The sequence below is a fragment of the Argiope bruennichi genome, chromosome X1, assembly GCF_947563725.1.
Source record: "Argiope bruennichi chromosome X1, qqArgBrue1.1, whole genome shotgun sequence".
Classification (NCBI taxonomy): Eukaryota; Metazoa; Arthropoda; class Arachnida; order Araneae; family Araneidae; genus Argiope; species Argiope bruennichi.
This window is the reverse complement of record NC_079162.1, coordinates 28,527,263-28,540,774: the sequence shown is the minus strand read 5'-3', so window position 1 is coordinate 28,540,774 and position 13,512 is coordinate 28,527,263. Positions and strand designations below refer to the sequence as shown.

At 29.4% G+C, this 13,512-nt stretch overlaps 1 protein-coding gene across 2 annotated transcripts in view; it reads left to right on the top strand.

The window, feature by feature from the left end:
- The first annotated feature begins 771 nt into the window (after nucleotides 1–771).
- LOC129958864 (multidrug resistance-associated protein 1-like) overlaps nucleotides 772–13,512 on the top strand; it is a 58,340-nt gene continuing 45,599 nt past the window's right edge. Inside the window, exons 1-7 of one of the 2 annotated variants that reach the window (XM_056071585.1) lie at nucleotides 772–873; nucleotides 1,201–1,377; nucleotides 4,176–4,301; nucleotides 5,497–5,631; nucleotides 5,805–5,927; nucleotides 7,533–7,594; nucleotides 8,860–8,973. In XM_056071585.1, the coding sequence (XP_055927560.1) occupies nucleotides 838–873; nucleotides 1,201–1,377; nucleotides 4,176–4,301; nucleotides 5,497–5,631; nucleotides 5,805–5,927; nucleotides 7,533–7,594; nucleotides 8,860–8,973 (773 nt within the window). In that variant the 5' untranslated portion in view covers nucleotides 772–837. The remainder of the gene's footprint in view (nucleotides 874–1,200; nucleotides 1,378–4,175; nucleotides 4,302–5,496; nucleotides 5,632–5,804; nucleotides 5,928–7,532; nucleotides 7,595–8,859; nucleotides 8,974–13,512) is intronic. The other variant, XM_056071586.1, reaches the window with a different exon arrangement.

Sequence of the window (13,512 nt, the reverse complement as noted above, 5' to 3'; positions counted from 1 at the left end):
TGAGATGAATACATATTGTTAGGTGCACCAGCCTTTTGATAACTGGTTTGAGCAATTAAAAAGATTGTGCGTTGTGGTGAATATAACCAGCTCTCTTATTTTGTTGAAACTTTTTGCTAATATCCTTATATTTGATATCTTTCTAAAAACTAATAAATTAAATTTTCAAAACAAATCATCTATCCGTGATAGAACTCGACAGAAGAATCGTTGCTGCAGTGGTAAAAATGAATACAGCTGGTAAGGTGGCCAAACTACTAATAGCTGGTTGGCACAACGTAGAAGCACATTTTGATTTGCATTTGAAAATCTATTTTGAGTCTAATCTGAATGGGGCTATGCAACTGTTTGAAGTTCACCTGGCATATTCAACTTAAACGTTTTCTGGCACTCGGAAAGAGATATCTTCCTAAGTTGCATTGTAAATATTGTACACTGTAGTAAATACCATCATCCATCTTATTTTATTGAAACAATTTACACATATATTTATAACTGTTATATATCCAAATGCTAAAAATATAATTTTACAAAACTTTAAAATATAATCTCATATAAATTAACTACATTCCACCATATGTATTATTTTTTTTCTATATTATGAGTCACCAGAAAATTTAGTTTTAAAAGTGTACTGATAACATTGAAATAAAAACCAAAATAAAGCATCTAAATAATCCAAATACCTCATGATATAGAAAGATAAGGGAAATTATCTAAAATGATAAGGAAATGAATAGAATCGCATGACGAACCCGAGAAAAGCTGATAATACAATGCGAGCTCTGAAACAATAAAGAACTTACCCATTGACAGTAGACATGAGAAAGGATAGACATGGCCATGGAACAAATATGTGGAACTCCATTTTGGGTATGAATAGAAGTTTTTTAATAACTGAATCATACTTTATATTTGCCGTCTAATTATTCTTCCCATGTGGTCAAATTTTAGTCTTCATAAATGTCTGAAACTCTCTCTTCAATTATTATTATCGAAATTCAGTACTTTTGGACAATATTAAATTTCTTTTCTAACTCTCATTAATTTGTTTTCTATATGCTCGTAGAATTTCAGCATTTACTAGAATATCTTAAAATTCTATTTCAATCAGTATTTTCGAAATCCAAAAGTTTCTGAGTAGATAAACCACATTTTGTTTTTATTTTCTTCATTAATGCTTTTCTTACGTTTTTTCAGAATTCCAGTGTTTCCTGGGATGTCTCGAAGCCTCATTTTAGTCAATGTTTTCAAAATCTAGCCCTGGTCCTTGGCTCATGTGCGGTTCTGTGGATAGTGACTCCTTTTGAATTGCCAAGGATATGCCGAACACATAAAACACCAACACCATGGACACGACTTGCTATATGTAAAATGGTAAGTCAAGATTTTTAGCATTAAAGCATTCAGATTTTTGATAAACAAGCAAGAAAATAGCCAATCCTTGTAATTTTTTCAATCCTCTCTCTCCGACATTAAATATTTCATCGGTTATAGAATGTTTCAATAAATAAATGATTGCCATCATTAACAATTTGAGCTCGAAAAAATAATAGGATATATTATTATTTATCAAATATTAACAATCAATTTATTGCTTAAAGAAGTTAAAAACAATGTTGTTAACTTTACCCAAAAAGTTATTCTGAGACTTCTTACAAAAGTTTCTCTTTTCCTTAATAGTTGAAATCAAGAAACGTCAAGATAATACATAATCTAAAATGGTTCCTGATTGGAGACAAACGAATGCAAAGGATTAAATTGTCTACTTTCACTTTAGAAAATGGATAACATTTAAATTGTCTTTCAAGTAGTCCAGTAGTTTCTTTCGGTTGAAGCTAGTAATTCGGAGTCTTAACTGTTACTTTTTAATATTTCCAACTAAACACTTTTTCAAACAATAATGACATTCTACATGATTTACAAAAATGCCACCTGGTACAGCAAAAATTTAATTACAGTTAATTATGCAACTAAATGGCTACAAGATTACATATAATACAAAATTTTAATGGGTAAGCGGGACCAATCTTTTTGCAGTTTATTTAATCTAAAGCTGTTAACGATTTTCCCGAACATTTAGCCATTACGTATATTTAGATTTTTTTAAATAATTAATGTTCAAAATACAATTTTGCGATTAGAAAATTATTTGTGTACCCATAGATCAAAGATACATATATTACGGAAAAAAAACGTAAACAATAAACAACCGTAAACGTTACGTAAAAAAACCATATAATAAATATCATAATTATATTATTTATTTAGTTACAATTGTCCAAATAAAAAAAACTGTAATCGGACATAAATTAAAAATAGAAAAATTCAACTTACTGATATAATATTTTGGAATTAATTTATCTGAAATATCAACTTTGTTTATAAAACGTAATTAACCAGTAATTGTAAATCTCAATTACTGATATTTCTACGTAAGTCCAATTGGAGAACTTTTGTGCAATAATTAAATTTATGTTCTTTAAAATCAGTTAAAATTTTAGACTAAATAAACAACTATGATTTCATTAATTTACATTTTGGTTAAGTTGTTTTAATATCAGTTGAAATTCTAGACTAAAGAAACCTCTATGATTTCACTGATTTATATGTCAATAAAGTTTCATATCTAGTGGATGATAATTTTAAAATTTATAAGAAAAATTATAAATGGAAAATGGAAATACGGAGAGATTTTCATAAATAACAAATGAAAAATAGAAAAAATGGATACATAATTCGGATATAATAATGCATAAAATTTAATTTAAAAATATGACTGCCATTCAATTTATATACAGAATGGTTTTTTTTTTTTTACTGCTATTATAAACCCTTTGTAACATTAAATATAATGTAATCCTTTCGTCACGTGACATTTTTGCATAAAATGACAAGAGATTTTGGATTATTATTTCAGTACTTGAGAAATGCCTCTTTTTTTTTTTTTACAATGAAATAAATTGTCATTTATATGCAATGTTATTATAGCGTTAGCCCCTAAACTGGATGTAATAGCATTGATAAGGACGATCGATCTACGCTCCCTCACCGATTCGATTCTTTTTCATCACCTGCAAAGGCGATGGCTAGAACTTCAACAGGTGTAATAAGTAAGACGCGTTTTGCGGCTATTCCGCGAAAATCAAGTCTGGGAAACAAACCGAGTGGTCTTCCCGAAACTTTATCGCATACTCTACAATAGAGGTCTTACTCCTCCCTCTCCATAGAATTGTGAACTTTACGCAAGACTGAAATGCTTTACATGACAATGGGGAAAAATAGTTTATTAAATATAGATTTTTAGCATGAATCTAGCATTTTATTGAATCTATCGAGTGAATGAATATGTATTTTGGACGCTTTTTTCTGATCAAGGGAAATCAAAGTTTGACTCAGAATTGCAGTTGTAATCAAAAGATCGCATACCAAACTTCACCGATTTAAGTCATTGTTCTTAACAGTTATTGCATTTAAATGCATGCGAAAATACTGACTGACAGACGTTTAATGCTCTGACAGATTTAATTCAAAATGTGATAAGAATCTACATTTTAGATGTTAAACCAGTGTACTAAATGTTAGCTATCTAGCTCTTTTCGTTTTGTAGTTATTTAGTTCGCTTGTACTCGACCAGCCAGCCAGATAGACTTCCTCTGAATAGATTTAGCTCAAAATTTGATAAAAATATACAAATTCAGTTTTAAGTCTATATAAAAATTTCATCCATCTAGCTGAAAGCATTTTGAGGTATCATCATAGACAGATAGATAGATATAATGCCAAAATGTTTCCGAAATCAAGCGGGTCCGAAACATGGAAATTCGTCAGAATCTCTTCTAATCTTTTGGCGGTTACAATATTTTCCCAATACTCCTTATACGAGAAAGTAAAAATTTAATTGTTTCTGTATACTCCGAATATTTCATCTTTTCAGTATAACCTGTGGTGCAGCAGATAAGCGATCCGTTGCATTAAGGCGAGGCCTCTGGTTCGGATCTCCCTACTCTTATTAGCCATCTTTACCTTCTACATAGTTCTAAAAATAGATGCATTATGATTGTGCAAATTATTAATATTATATTACTGATAGTTTAAAACCTTGAAAAGTATTGAAATTTTATCGATTTTAATGGTAAATTCCTCAGTTTATTTAAAGGACATTTTATTTTCAGGCATTAAAATGGATCCTTCTGATTATAACCTCAATCGATGTATCGAAAGCTGTATATATATACGTAAATAATCCGAAGAGTGGACTGGATGGAATAATAGCGTCTATATCATATTTAATTACCATAGTAAGTAAAGTGTTATTTTATAAAATATTGATATAAGAAAGTATAAGAGAGACATATAGGTAATTTCACTAAATCACGCAGAAAGAAGTTTAAGACTTCTCGCGTAATTTTATTTCTTTTACATTACTTATCATTTAAAAGTGAAATTTCTAAAATAGCATTGTTAGCAATCAAAGCTACTTAAAAGTTAGTTTATAATTTATATTTTATAACAAATTCTGTGGATAAAATTTTATAAAAGAAGGTAGGAATATTTATGTTTTATTTCTGAAGTTTAAGGGTTTGTACAGTGCTTATATTTGGCTTTCCAAATCAGAAAATTGTAAAAAAAAAAACTAATCAATTTTATTTTTGAGGGAATGTAAAATGAAATAATATTTTTCAAGCAAAGTACTTCTCAGGAATCAAGCCAGAAAAGGTCCCTTTATAATTAATTTTGTATACGATTTGTTATCATTTTCTAATCGATTAAATGTCATACATTTAATGGACATGTCCATTCGCAATTGCACTTTTTAATTTCGGTTAACAAAGTTGAGTTACACTTCTCTGCAGTTATCATTTTGCTGAAAAAGCGCTAATATGGTGAGACTTTTGTACTGCCCTGCTTCATTCATTCGTTCATCATGATTATTGATACAATATTTATGGACTGCTGAAACTAAAATTTTTATGTTTCTAGTTCTGTACTTCTGTAAACTATCTTATTCATGCTAATGTTCTTAATGAGACTTATCATATAATATCAAAGTTATGACAAATATAAATTCACGTAAAATTCATTCATTCAATTCATGCCCGCGAAATTTTAATGAATTCTAAGACAATGTACAATAATGCACGTTGGCTTAGAATTCGTAATAAAGATTAGAAAATCTAATGTACCTAATTTTTTGCCTTATTTTTGGTAAATTTAACTTAAAATTTATTAACTTGCGCAGGAGTAAATGACTACATCTTCATTTCATTTAATAATTGAAATTAATCTGATTTAAAGTTATTACAATTTATTTAATGAGCAAAAGCAGGATTTTTAGGAGTTTCTCTTTTCTTGCCATCATTCTTGATGCCATCCTAATTTTTTACAAAAATATATTTCACTGAGTTTCTCTAACTAAAGTTATTATGATAATAGTTTGGAAAAATTTATTTATTACCAACATATATTTCATATCTGAAATTATTTCCCCTTCAGATAATGACAATAATCATTACTTTAATGTGCAAAAGACGAGGGTTGAGAGTTTCTCTGGCTTTACCATCATTCTGGATGACATCTACATTAGCTACTCTTATCAGCATTTATAGTGATGTTCTGGATTTTGAAAAGGTAATTGGCTGACTTTTTAATTCTTGTTTGATTGATACCGAAAATTCATATTACGCATCATTATTATTTTGTTTCAAGACAGATATCCTGTAATAATTGAAATATTATTCTTTTCGTATTTATTCTTTAATCATCGTATTCTTTCTAATTTCAAAATTATTCATACGTTTCAGGACGATTGGACTACAATATTAAGTGTAATTGATGATGGCCTTGTGTTTTTTATTTCAATTATTCAACTTATTTTATCAACAATGGCGGACCGGCCAGCACCAGCGGTAGCTAGAGCTCCAAAGGTATTGAACTTTCATACATTTGTTTCACCATAATTCCGATTTTTAAAACCCACTGAAATATGAATTAGAGTATGTCTCATAAGTATGGATATGGAAATAATAAATCATAATGTTCATTAAGCAACTGTGAGGAATATCAGATACGTTTGGTTGCGTCTGCAGAAAATCCAACCAGGGTACTTTTTGACTTTCCTTTTAGGACCGCTTGAATCATTGGTGTATGCAGGCAGAATTCAAACCTTGCATATTTCAGGGCGAGAATCACTGGAATATGTTCACAAATCGCACTAAAATCATTTTATTGGTCCTTCTGCAATGAGACTCGGGTTAGGCCAAAGATTATAAAAAATTGGCTTACATACCGAGCGGGAAATTGGCTACAGATTGAGTAAAGACTGGAGAAAATTCAATCACACGCATTTCAGGTATCAAAGTCCATCCCTGAAATGTGAGGAAATCTGTGTTTACAACATTGGTAGTCCGTCAGCAGCTCAAAGATTATCAGTTCCTCAAAAAATATTTATCAAGATATTGCAATTTTAAAGAAGTTACTTTACCCATAAATAGCCTAAAATTTTCAATTTCACATCTACATATGAAATGCATTTTATTTTATGCACATTAAATAACGAGTATATGATATAAATTTCTTGTAGTTTTGCAGAAAATTAAGTGAATGATGGCGTGATAATTCAACATATACATATATCAAATATTCCCTCCCCCCACACTTCCATTTTCGCCCAATCAGCTCAAAAAGGCTCGCTTCAAAATGAGTATCTAATGAGATGCGGAATAAATGATCAGCAACTTTCATCAATTTTTATTTGTAATAATTAATAATTGTTTCTCAAAAATTTTCGTCTGAATAACATATTAGAAAATTACCCTCGTGCCGGTTTTTCAGAGAGTAACCTCTAACAAAAGAAAATGAATATTCAATAAAGCAGATGCATTTCTATCAAAGTAACATGAATCGAAGCTAGGCTCATGAGCATCCAATGTGAAAGATAGAAAAAAAGAACGAACTTTGGATGGTAGTGCAAAGAAACAATCAAAGCTCCAAGCTAAGTCTGCTCTGATTGCAGCTCCAGTGCTTCTAAATTCAATAGAATAATCGGTTGTGCGTACAAAAGGCTTTCATTCGTTGATCAATTAATCACTCCTACCAGCGTATTCCTTACTTGTTAATTCTTTTTTTTTTTTTTTGCTAATTTTTTTTATTGCTTTTTTTCTTCTTTGTAAATAGAACTAACTGACAGAAAAAATAAACAAAAGGAATCGAACTCTCAGACTGAAAAAGTAAAGTAATTCTATAAACTAGTAAATGATAACTTTAAAAAATAATTTCCGGTGATAATACATGTCTTAATGAACGAGCCGCCACTGTTTAACATATAAACCGTATATTACACGGTATGTTCTGCAAGAATGAGTTATTAAGCTGCGACAGTGTGTCTAACAGTGACCAAGTTATCGAGAACATTCTATGATCGCTCAATTTCTTAATGTTTTCAAAGTTATAAGATATTTTGAAATAGCCATCTTATGCGATTATTGATTGTTATGTTTTTGCTACCAATTACCAATTAATTGCTTTTTTAGGACCAGTGCCCTCTGGAAGGTGCTTCATTACCATCACGTTTGACCTTCAGTTGGCTTCTAAGGTAAGAATAACGTTCAAATTAAATACAATACTATAATGACTAAATTTTTATATAGATTATTATGTTTAACCATTTTTGCTCAAAATCAGCAGTTTTGATCTCTAAAATCTTAATTTTATTATGGTTTTTATTATACCACGTGCTTTTAAAGATTTTTACTAAGCAATTAAATTCATAAATCATCTAAAAAATGTATGTACATTTCCATTTCAAACTGCGTATAATTTAAAGTGACTAAACGTCAACCACAATCTTCTGATTAATGGAATATTCTGACGGGTGAATGGACAGATAAGCTCATTCGTAGTTACTGTAGATAACAGGTAATTTCTTTTATCATCCAATGAGAAATAAAATCCAAAAACGTGATCTTAGATTGCGCAATATATATTTTTAGATCTTACATTAGTTGTTTTGAATGAGAAGATTATTGATGATTGTTATTTTCTTGCTACAAATTATTATTCCATTCACAATTTTGAAATTCTGAGTGCTTAACAAAAAGGAAATATTATTGTATAAAAATATCAATACATCAAATCCAATGGAAGTTAAATTTCAACATCTTTTATACTATTACTAATGACTATTACTTTACTATTACTTACTTTTATACTATTACTGACTACTATTACTTACTTTTATACTATTACTGACTACTATTACTTACTTTTATACTATTACTGACGACTATTACTTTACTATTACTTACTTTTATACTATTACTGACTACTATTACTTACTTTTATACTATTACTGACTACTATTACTTACTTTTATACTATTACTGACTACTATTACTTACTTTTATACTATTACTGACTACTATTACTTACTTTTATACTATTACTCTTCTTATTCAATTCGTTTAACTTTTTTTTAATGAAATAGCATTATATTTGGCTCGCCTAGAAAGTAGGTTTCCTGGAGGATTATTAGGAAAATTATTGATTTGCTATGAAAAAATTCTTTGAATGAATTTATTATTTAGATAAATGCCACAGCCACATTGGTATTAATTTTGTATTCTTTGATTATTTGATTCAAGATTTTTTTAAGTCTTGAATTTAAAAACCTTAGAAAGAAGAATAAAGAATTATTTAGCTAATTTTCAGTCATGCTAAATTACAACAGAAATCGAAATTCGATTAACCATATACCTAGAATTTTCATTTATAAAATGGTGTCTGAATACCTTTATTTGCTTAAACAATGGAAGAAGAATCATATTTCATTTTCTATAAAGAATGTTTTCATTTCTATAGCCTCCTGAAAAGAAGTGTTCAAAATAGTTTGCACCAAGATTATTTGTTACCTTTATGTTCAGATCTGAAGAGTTCGAAAGTGGTAAAATTGTTTCATGAATTTTGTTTATCAAGGTGAGTAATTTATGATGTATTCTAAAAAGACAAACAAATTAAGGGAATGAAAGGATTAATTATCTATTTATTAATTTGTTGTACTTTGAATACATACAAAGTGAATAATAAGATATTAGCTATTTTAGTTTCCATGACAAATGAAATATTGCAACTAATTATCTGAATATGTGAAAATATTCCATCATTTAATTTTGAAACGAGCAAAATTTAATCTGAAGTTAATTTCGAATCGCTTTTATTGTAGTAAATTCTAAAAACAAGCCAAATTGTGCCTGAGTGGTGTGGTTTCCAAATTATAGATTATCTTGTTATAATTCCAAAAACATGTGCAAAGTCCGTTTTAATGCTTCTTTCTGTCAGAAAAGACGGCAAAAAATGGCAAGTTTACGTCAAAGTAACCACATCCTTAAACTATTTATTCTTTCTTTTTTGAAGTTGTTTTACTTTGTAAATCGAAAATTGAATATTCATATTCTTCTCAAGTTCTCTTCCGAAAAATGGCCTGCTATTATTAACAAACAAGATTAAATGCAAAATTCTGGAAAGAATGTCTGATGACTTATCAATATAATTCTTCTCCACTATGGGTCGGAGAGAGGCCAAAACAGAAATTATTTCTAAATTTACAAATTGAACAACTTATGTTCCAGTAAAGCATAAATCTCGTCCAGTACATTCTATTCCGTAACGCATCCAATCAGAATTTAATAAAACTATTCACCGCCTAGTTATATAGTTTTACTCCAATTTTTATTGTATTTTCCAATGTGAGAAAGAAAGAATGAACATTAAACTGAAAATATAATTAGGTAATCTCACGGTTAGTTGAAAAGAAAGCTTTTCTTATAGGAGTATTTGAAGGATTTGAAAATGTGAGTAGGCCGTTCCTCTAGATATCCCTTTCTTAAGAGAAGATTTTAACTTTAACGTATCAGTCACCTGAAGCTTAACATTAATCTTTCACCGGATAATTAAATTCTGTCGCCCTCCCCTCCCCAATTTCATTTTTCCAAATTAAGTATAATTTTAATTCATCAGATTTACAGGAGGCTTATAAATAAAATGATCCTACTCAGGCTTATGTAGAGACCGTTCTGTTTGATGTACTTTGTTGAAACATGATATACTTGTTATTTGGATCATGGGGAATAGAAATCTGAAACAAAAATTAATAATTCAAATTTTACAACCAGATGAAAAAGTGGTGCAAAAAGATCAGAAAACACACATTTGAAATAAAAAAAATATTTAATCGCGTCATTCGTCCAATCTACATTTTATTTACTTCAATCACGTTAAAACGCGCGTTACGGCAGAAACTCGAAGTGCATCTTGAGGAAATGCAGTAACTTGGCGTGTCATTTTTGCTTTCAATTCAGATAGAGTCCTTATGCTTTCTTCATAAACACGATCTTTTAGGAATCTGCACAATCAGAAATCACAAGGATTCAAGTCTGGAGGATATAAAGGTCAAGTAGTCAGAAAATGTCTTGAATTTATCCGACACAGCGGGTACAAAGAAATTTCTTTACTTGTTGGATAACATGGAGTATTACCCAACAAGAAACATTGGGAGAATTACCCAACATTGACCATCTTGTATGAAGACAATATTCCTAAATATTTGCGTTCTTGTAAGGTTGGAATGACGTACAAGTTCTCAATAACGAATACTCGAGTCGGAATACCTTTTGGAACGTTATGGAATATTTTGAGCCAGTATTGTTCTTCTCAAAGAAAAAATTGACAAGAATGAAATCAACAATAAAACCACACTATAAAATAATTCAATCAGAATGCAGCTGCTGTACGTGCACAACGTTACGATATGCAGTACCCCATATACGACAGTTTTGAGTATTCACCTCTCCGTCTAGGGTAAAATGCACCTCATATGGTCACAAAATGTTCTAAGGCCATGCACTTAACGGTTATTCTGACCAGAGATCGGTAAGCAAAATCAATGCGTTATTCCGGGTCTTGAGGGTGAAACTTTCACCTCACGGAGACCTTGTAAGGGTGTCACTTTAAAATGTATTGCAGAATCTTTCATACCGTATAGACCAGGGTAGAGACAAATCACCTGACATCGTTCGAGAACTTGTTTCAGAATATTGAGAACCGGGCACTTTTTCAATCAAAGCAATAGTGACTTCTTCCATACTTTCGTTTGAAATCTGTTTCCGTCCTCTTTCTGGCTGCAGAAGTAATTCGCCAATCTTTTCAAATTTAGTAATCATATTTTTCAATATAATCTTTGACATAGGCCCATTCCGAAAGCCTTTTAAGCGTCGGTGTTCTCATAATGCAGTTAAACCATTACTGCAGATCTGATAAAACAATTTGATCAGTGAAGCTCGATCTTTTTTACTCTAAAGACATGGTGAAGAATGATTTTACGGCCCTTACTATTGTCATACGTTCCTAATTTGCATAACGACCTTTCCATGTTGCATGAAAAGCGCCATCTAGTGGCCAACAATTAAACAATTATATTTTGCAGGTGTTTTGTTTTGTTTTTTAAACCTTATGACCATATAATGCATAAATCAAGTTTTAATGATGTACGTCAACCATAATAGGCTCAATATAAATCTAAGTATAGTCACTTTAATTATAATTACCCTGTATAAGGAATGATCTATGAATAGAAAATATGATTTCATAATTTGAGCAGAAGCACTAGTATAAGAAAGAATGAAAAATAAGGAGATACATAATATAATTGCAAAAAATCCTATCTGGAAACTATGACCTAGGTCCTTTTCAGATAGGAATTAAAATTAGTGTTTTTTCTTTTTCTCCCCCAAAGCGATAGTTCGTTATTTAACTAAATTATTTGCATCTAAATTATGCAATGCATTTTATCATCAGAAACCATCTTTTAGTATTATCTTATACTCGCGCTCTCATTTTTCATTTTATTTCATCATTTGATGGATAACCTGCTAAATTCATTTTTCAATACTTTTATAATAATAAAATTCCCATTACCAGATACCAAACATCGGTCCTTTCTCCGATGTTCCATTAAAAACTTCAGACATTTTGCATGTCAAATCTTGCTTCGAAAAATATTAATTCCCTGGTTTAGCTGTTGTGTTTAATAACTTTAATATTTTCCGACCAATTTTTTTCATTTCCTATCACGGAGTTTCGCACAACCTAATCAAGCAAACAATGTGACGAAATGGAAGCCTTGTTTGCCCAAATTACCTATGCAGAATCACGTTTCTTCAGACGGTTATGTTTACTCATGTGATCTTCATAGATGAACGTCTTGTCTTACAATAACAATGAATAAAGTGTAATAATGCGAGGTCTCCTCTAACTTGTCAAAGAATCTCAAGAGAGAATGTAGTTACTTTTTTGGCGATTGCTCAAATCTGCGATGAAAAACTTGTCCTAAAAATAGCTAGTGTTTTTTATAGTCTTTGAGAAGCTGATTTCTGGAAAAATAATTTAAAAAATTCTCTCACGTATAATTTTACATCAAATTACAGATCAAATATTTACGAATATAGTATTTTAAGTGCAATGCAAAATTAAATCTTACGATTTTTATTAAATATATTTATAGGTTTTAACTAATAAATAGTTCTAAATTTATTCTATCCACAAAAGAAATAATTATTATGATTTTTTTATAATAATTAAGTCATTCATCAAAATATTATTATTCATTCATTCATTAAAATATTATTATTCATTCATTCATTAAAATATTATTATTCATTCATTCATTAAAATATTATTATTCATTTATTCATTAAAATATTATTATTCATTTATTCATTAAAATATTATTATTCATTTATTCATTAAAATATTATTATTCATTTATTCATTAAAATATTATTCATTCATTCATTAAAATATTATTCATTCATTAAAATATTATTCATTCATTAAAATATTATTCATTCATTTATTCATTAAAATATTATTCATTCATTCATTAAAATATTATTCATTCATTCATTAAAATATTATTCATTCATTCATTCATTAAAATATTATTCATTCATTCATTAAAATATTATTCCTTCCTTCATTCATTCATTCATTATTCCTTCCTTCATTCATTCATTCATTATTCCTTCCTTCCTTCATTCATTCATTATTCCTTCCCTCATTCATTCATTCATTATTCCTTCATTCCTAAAATATTATTAATGCATTCATAAAATATTATTATAATTTCATTCTAATGCAGTAAATTATTTGTTAACAATAAAGTCTTAGAAAAGAAATTAAAATTTGATCTCTAGGCTTTTCGTACATTTCTGGTATTCCTTGCACTATTATTCCCTTTCCAGTCCTTGCCATCTTTACCACTTCCCCCATCACTATATTTCACAGTTCATTTTAATAAGTGACTACGAAAGTTTTCAATTGGTACATAATGAAGTTTTGTATTCAGAACATAAATGAATAATTTGCAATTATTTGAAGATGCTGTTTCTTCAAACTGTTACACGATCTCAGACTTTCTTAATGACAGCCATGATTGAGAAGAATGCTATATGCTGCTTT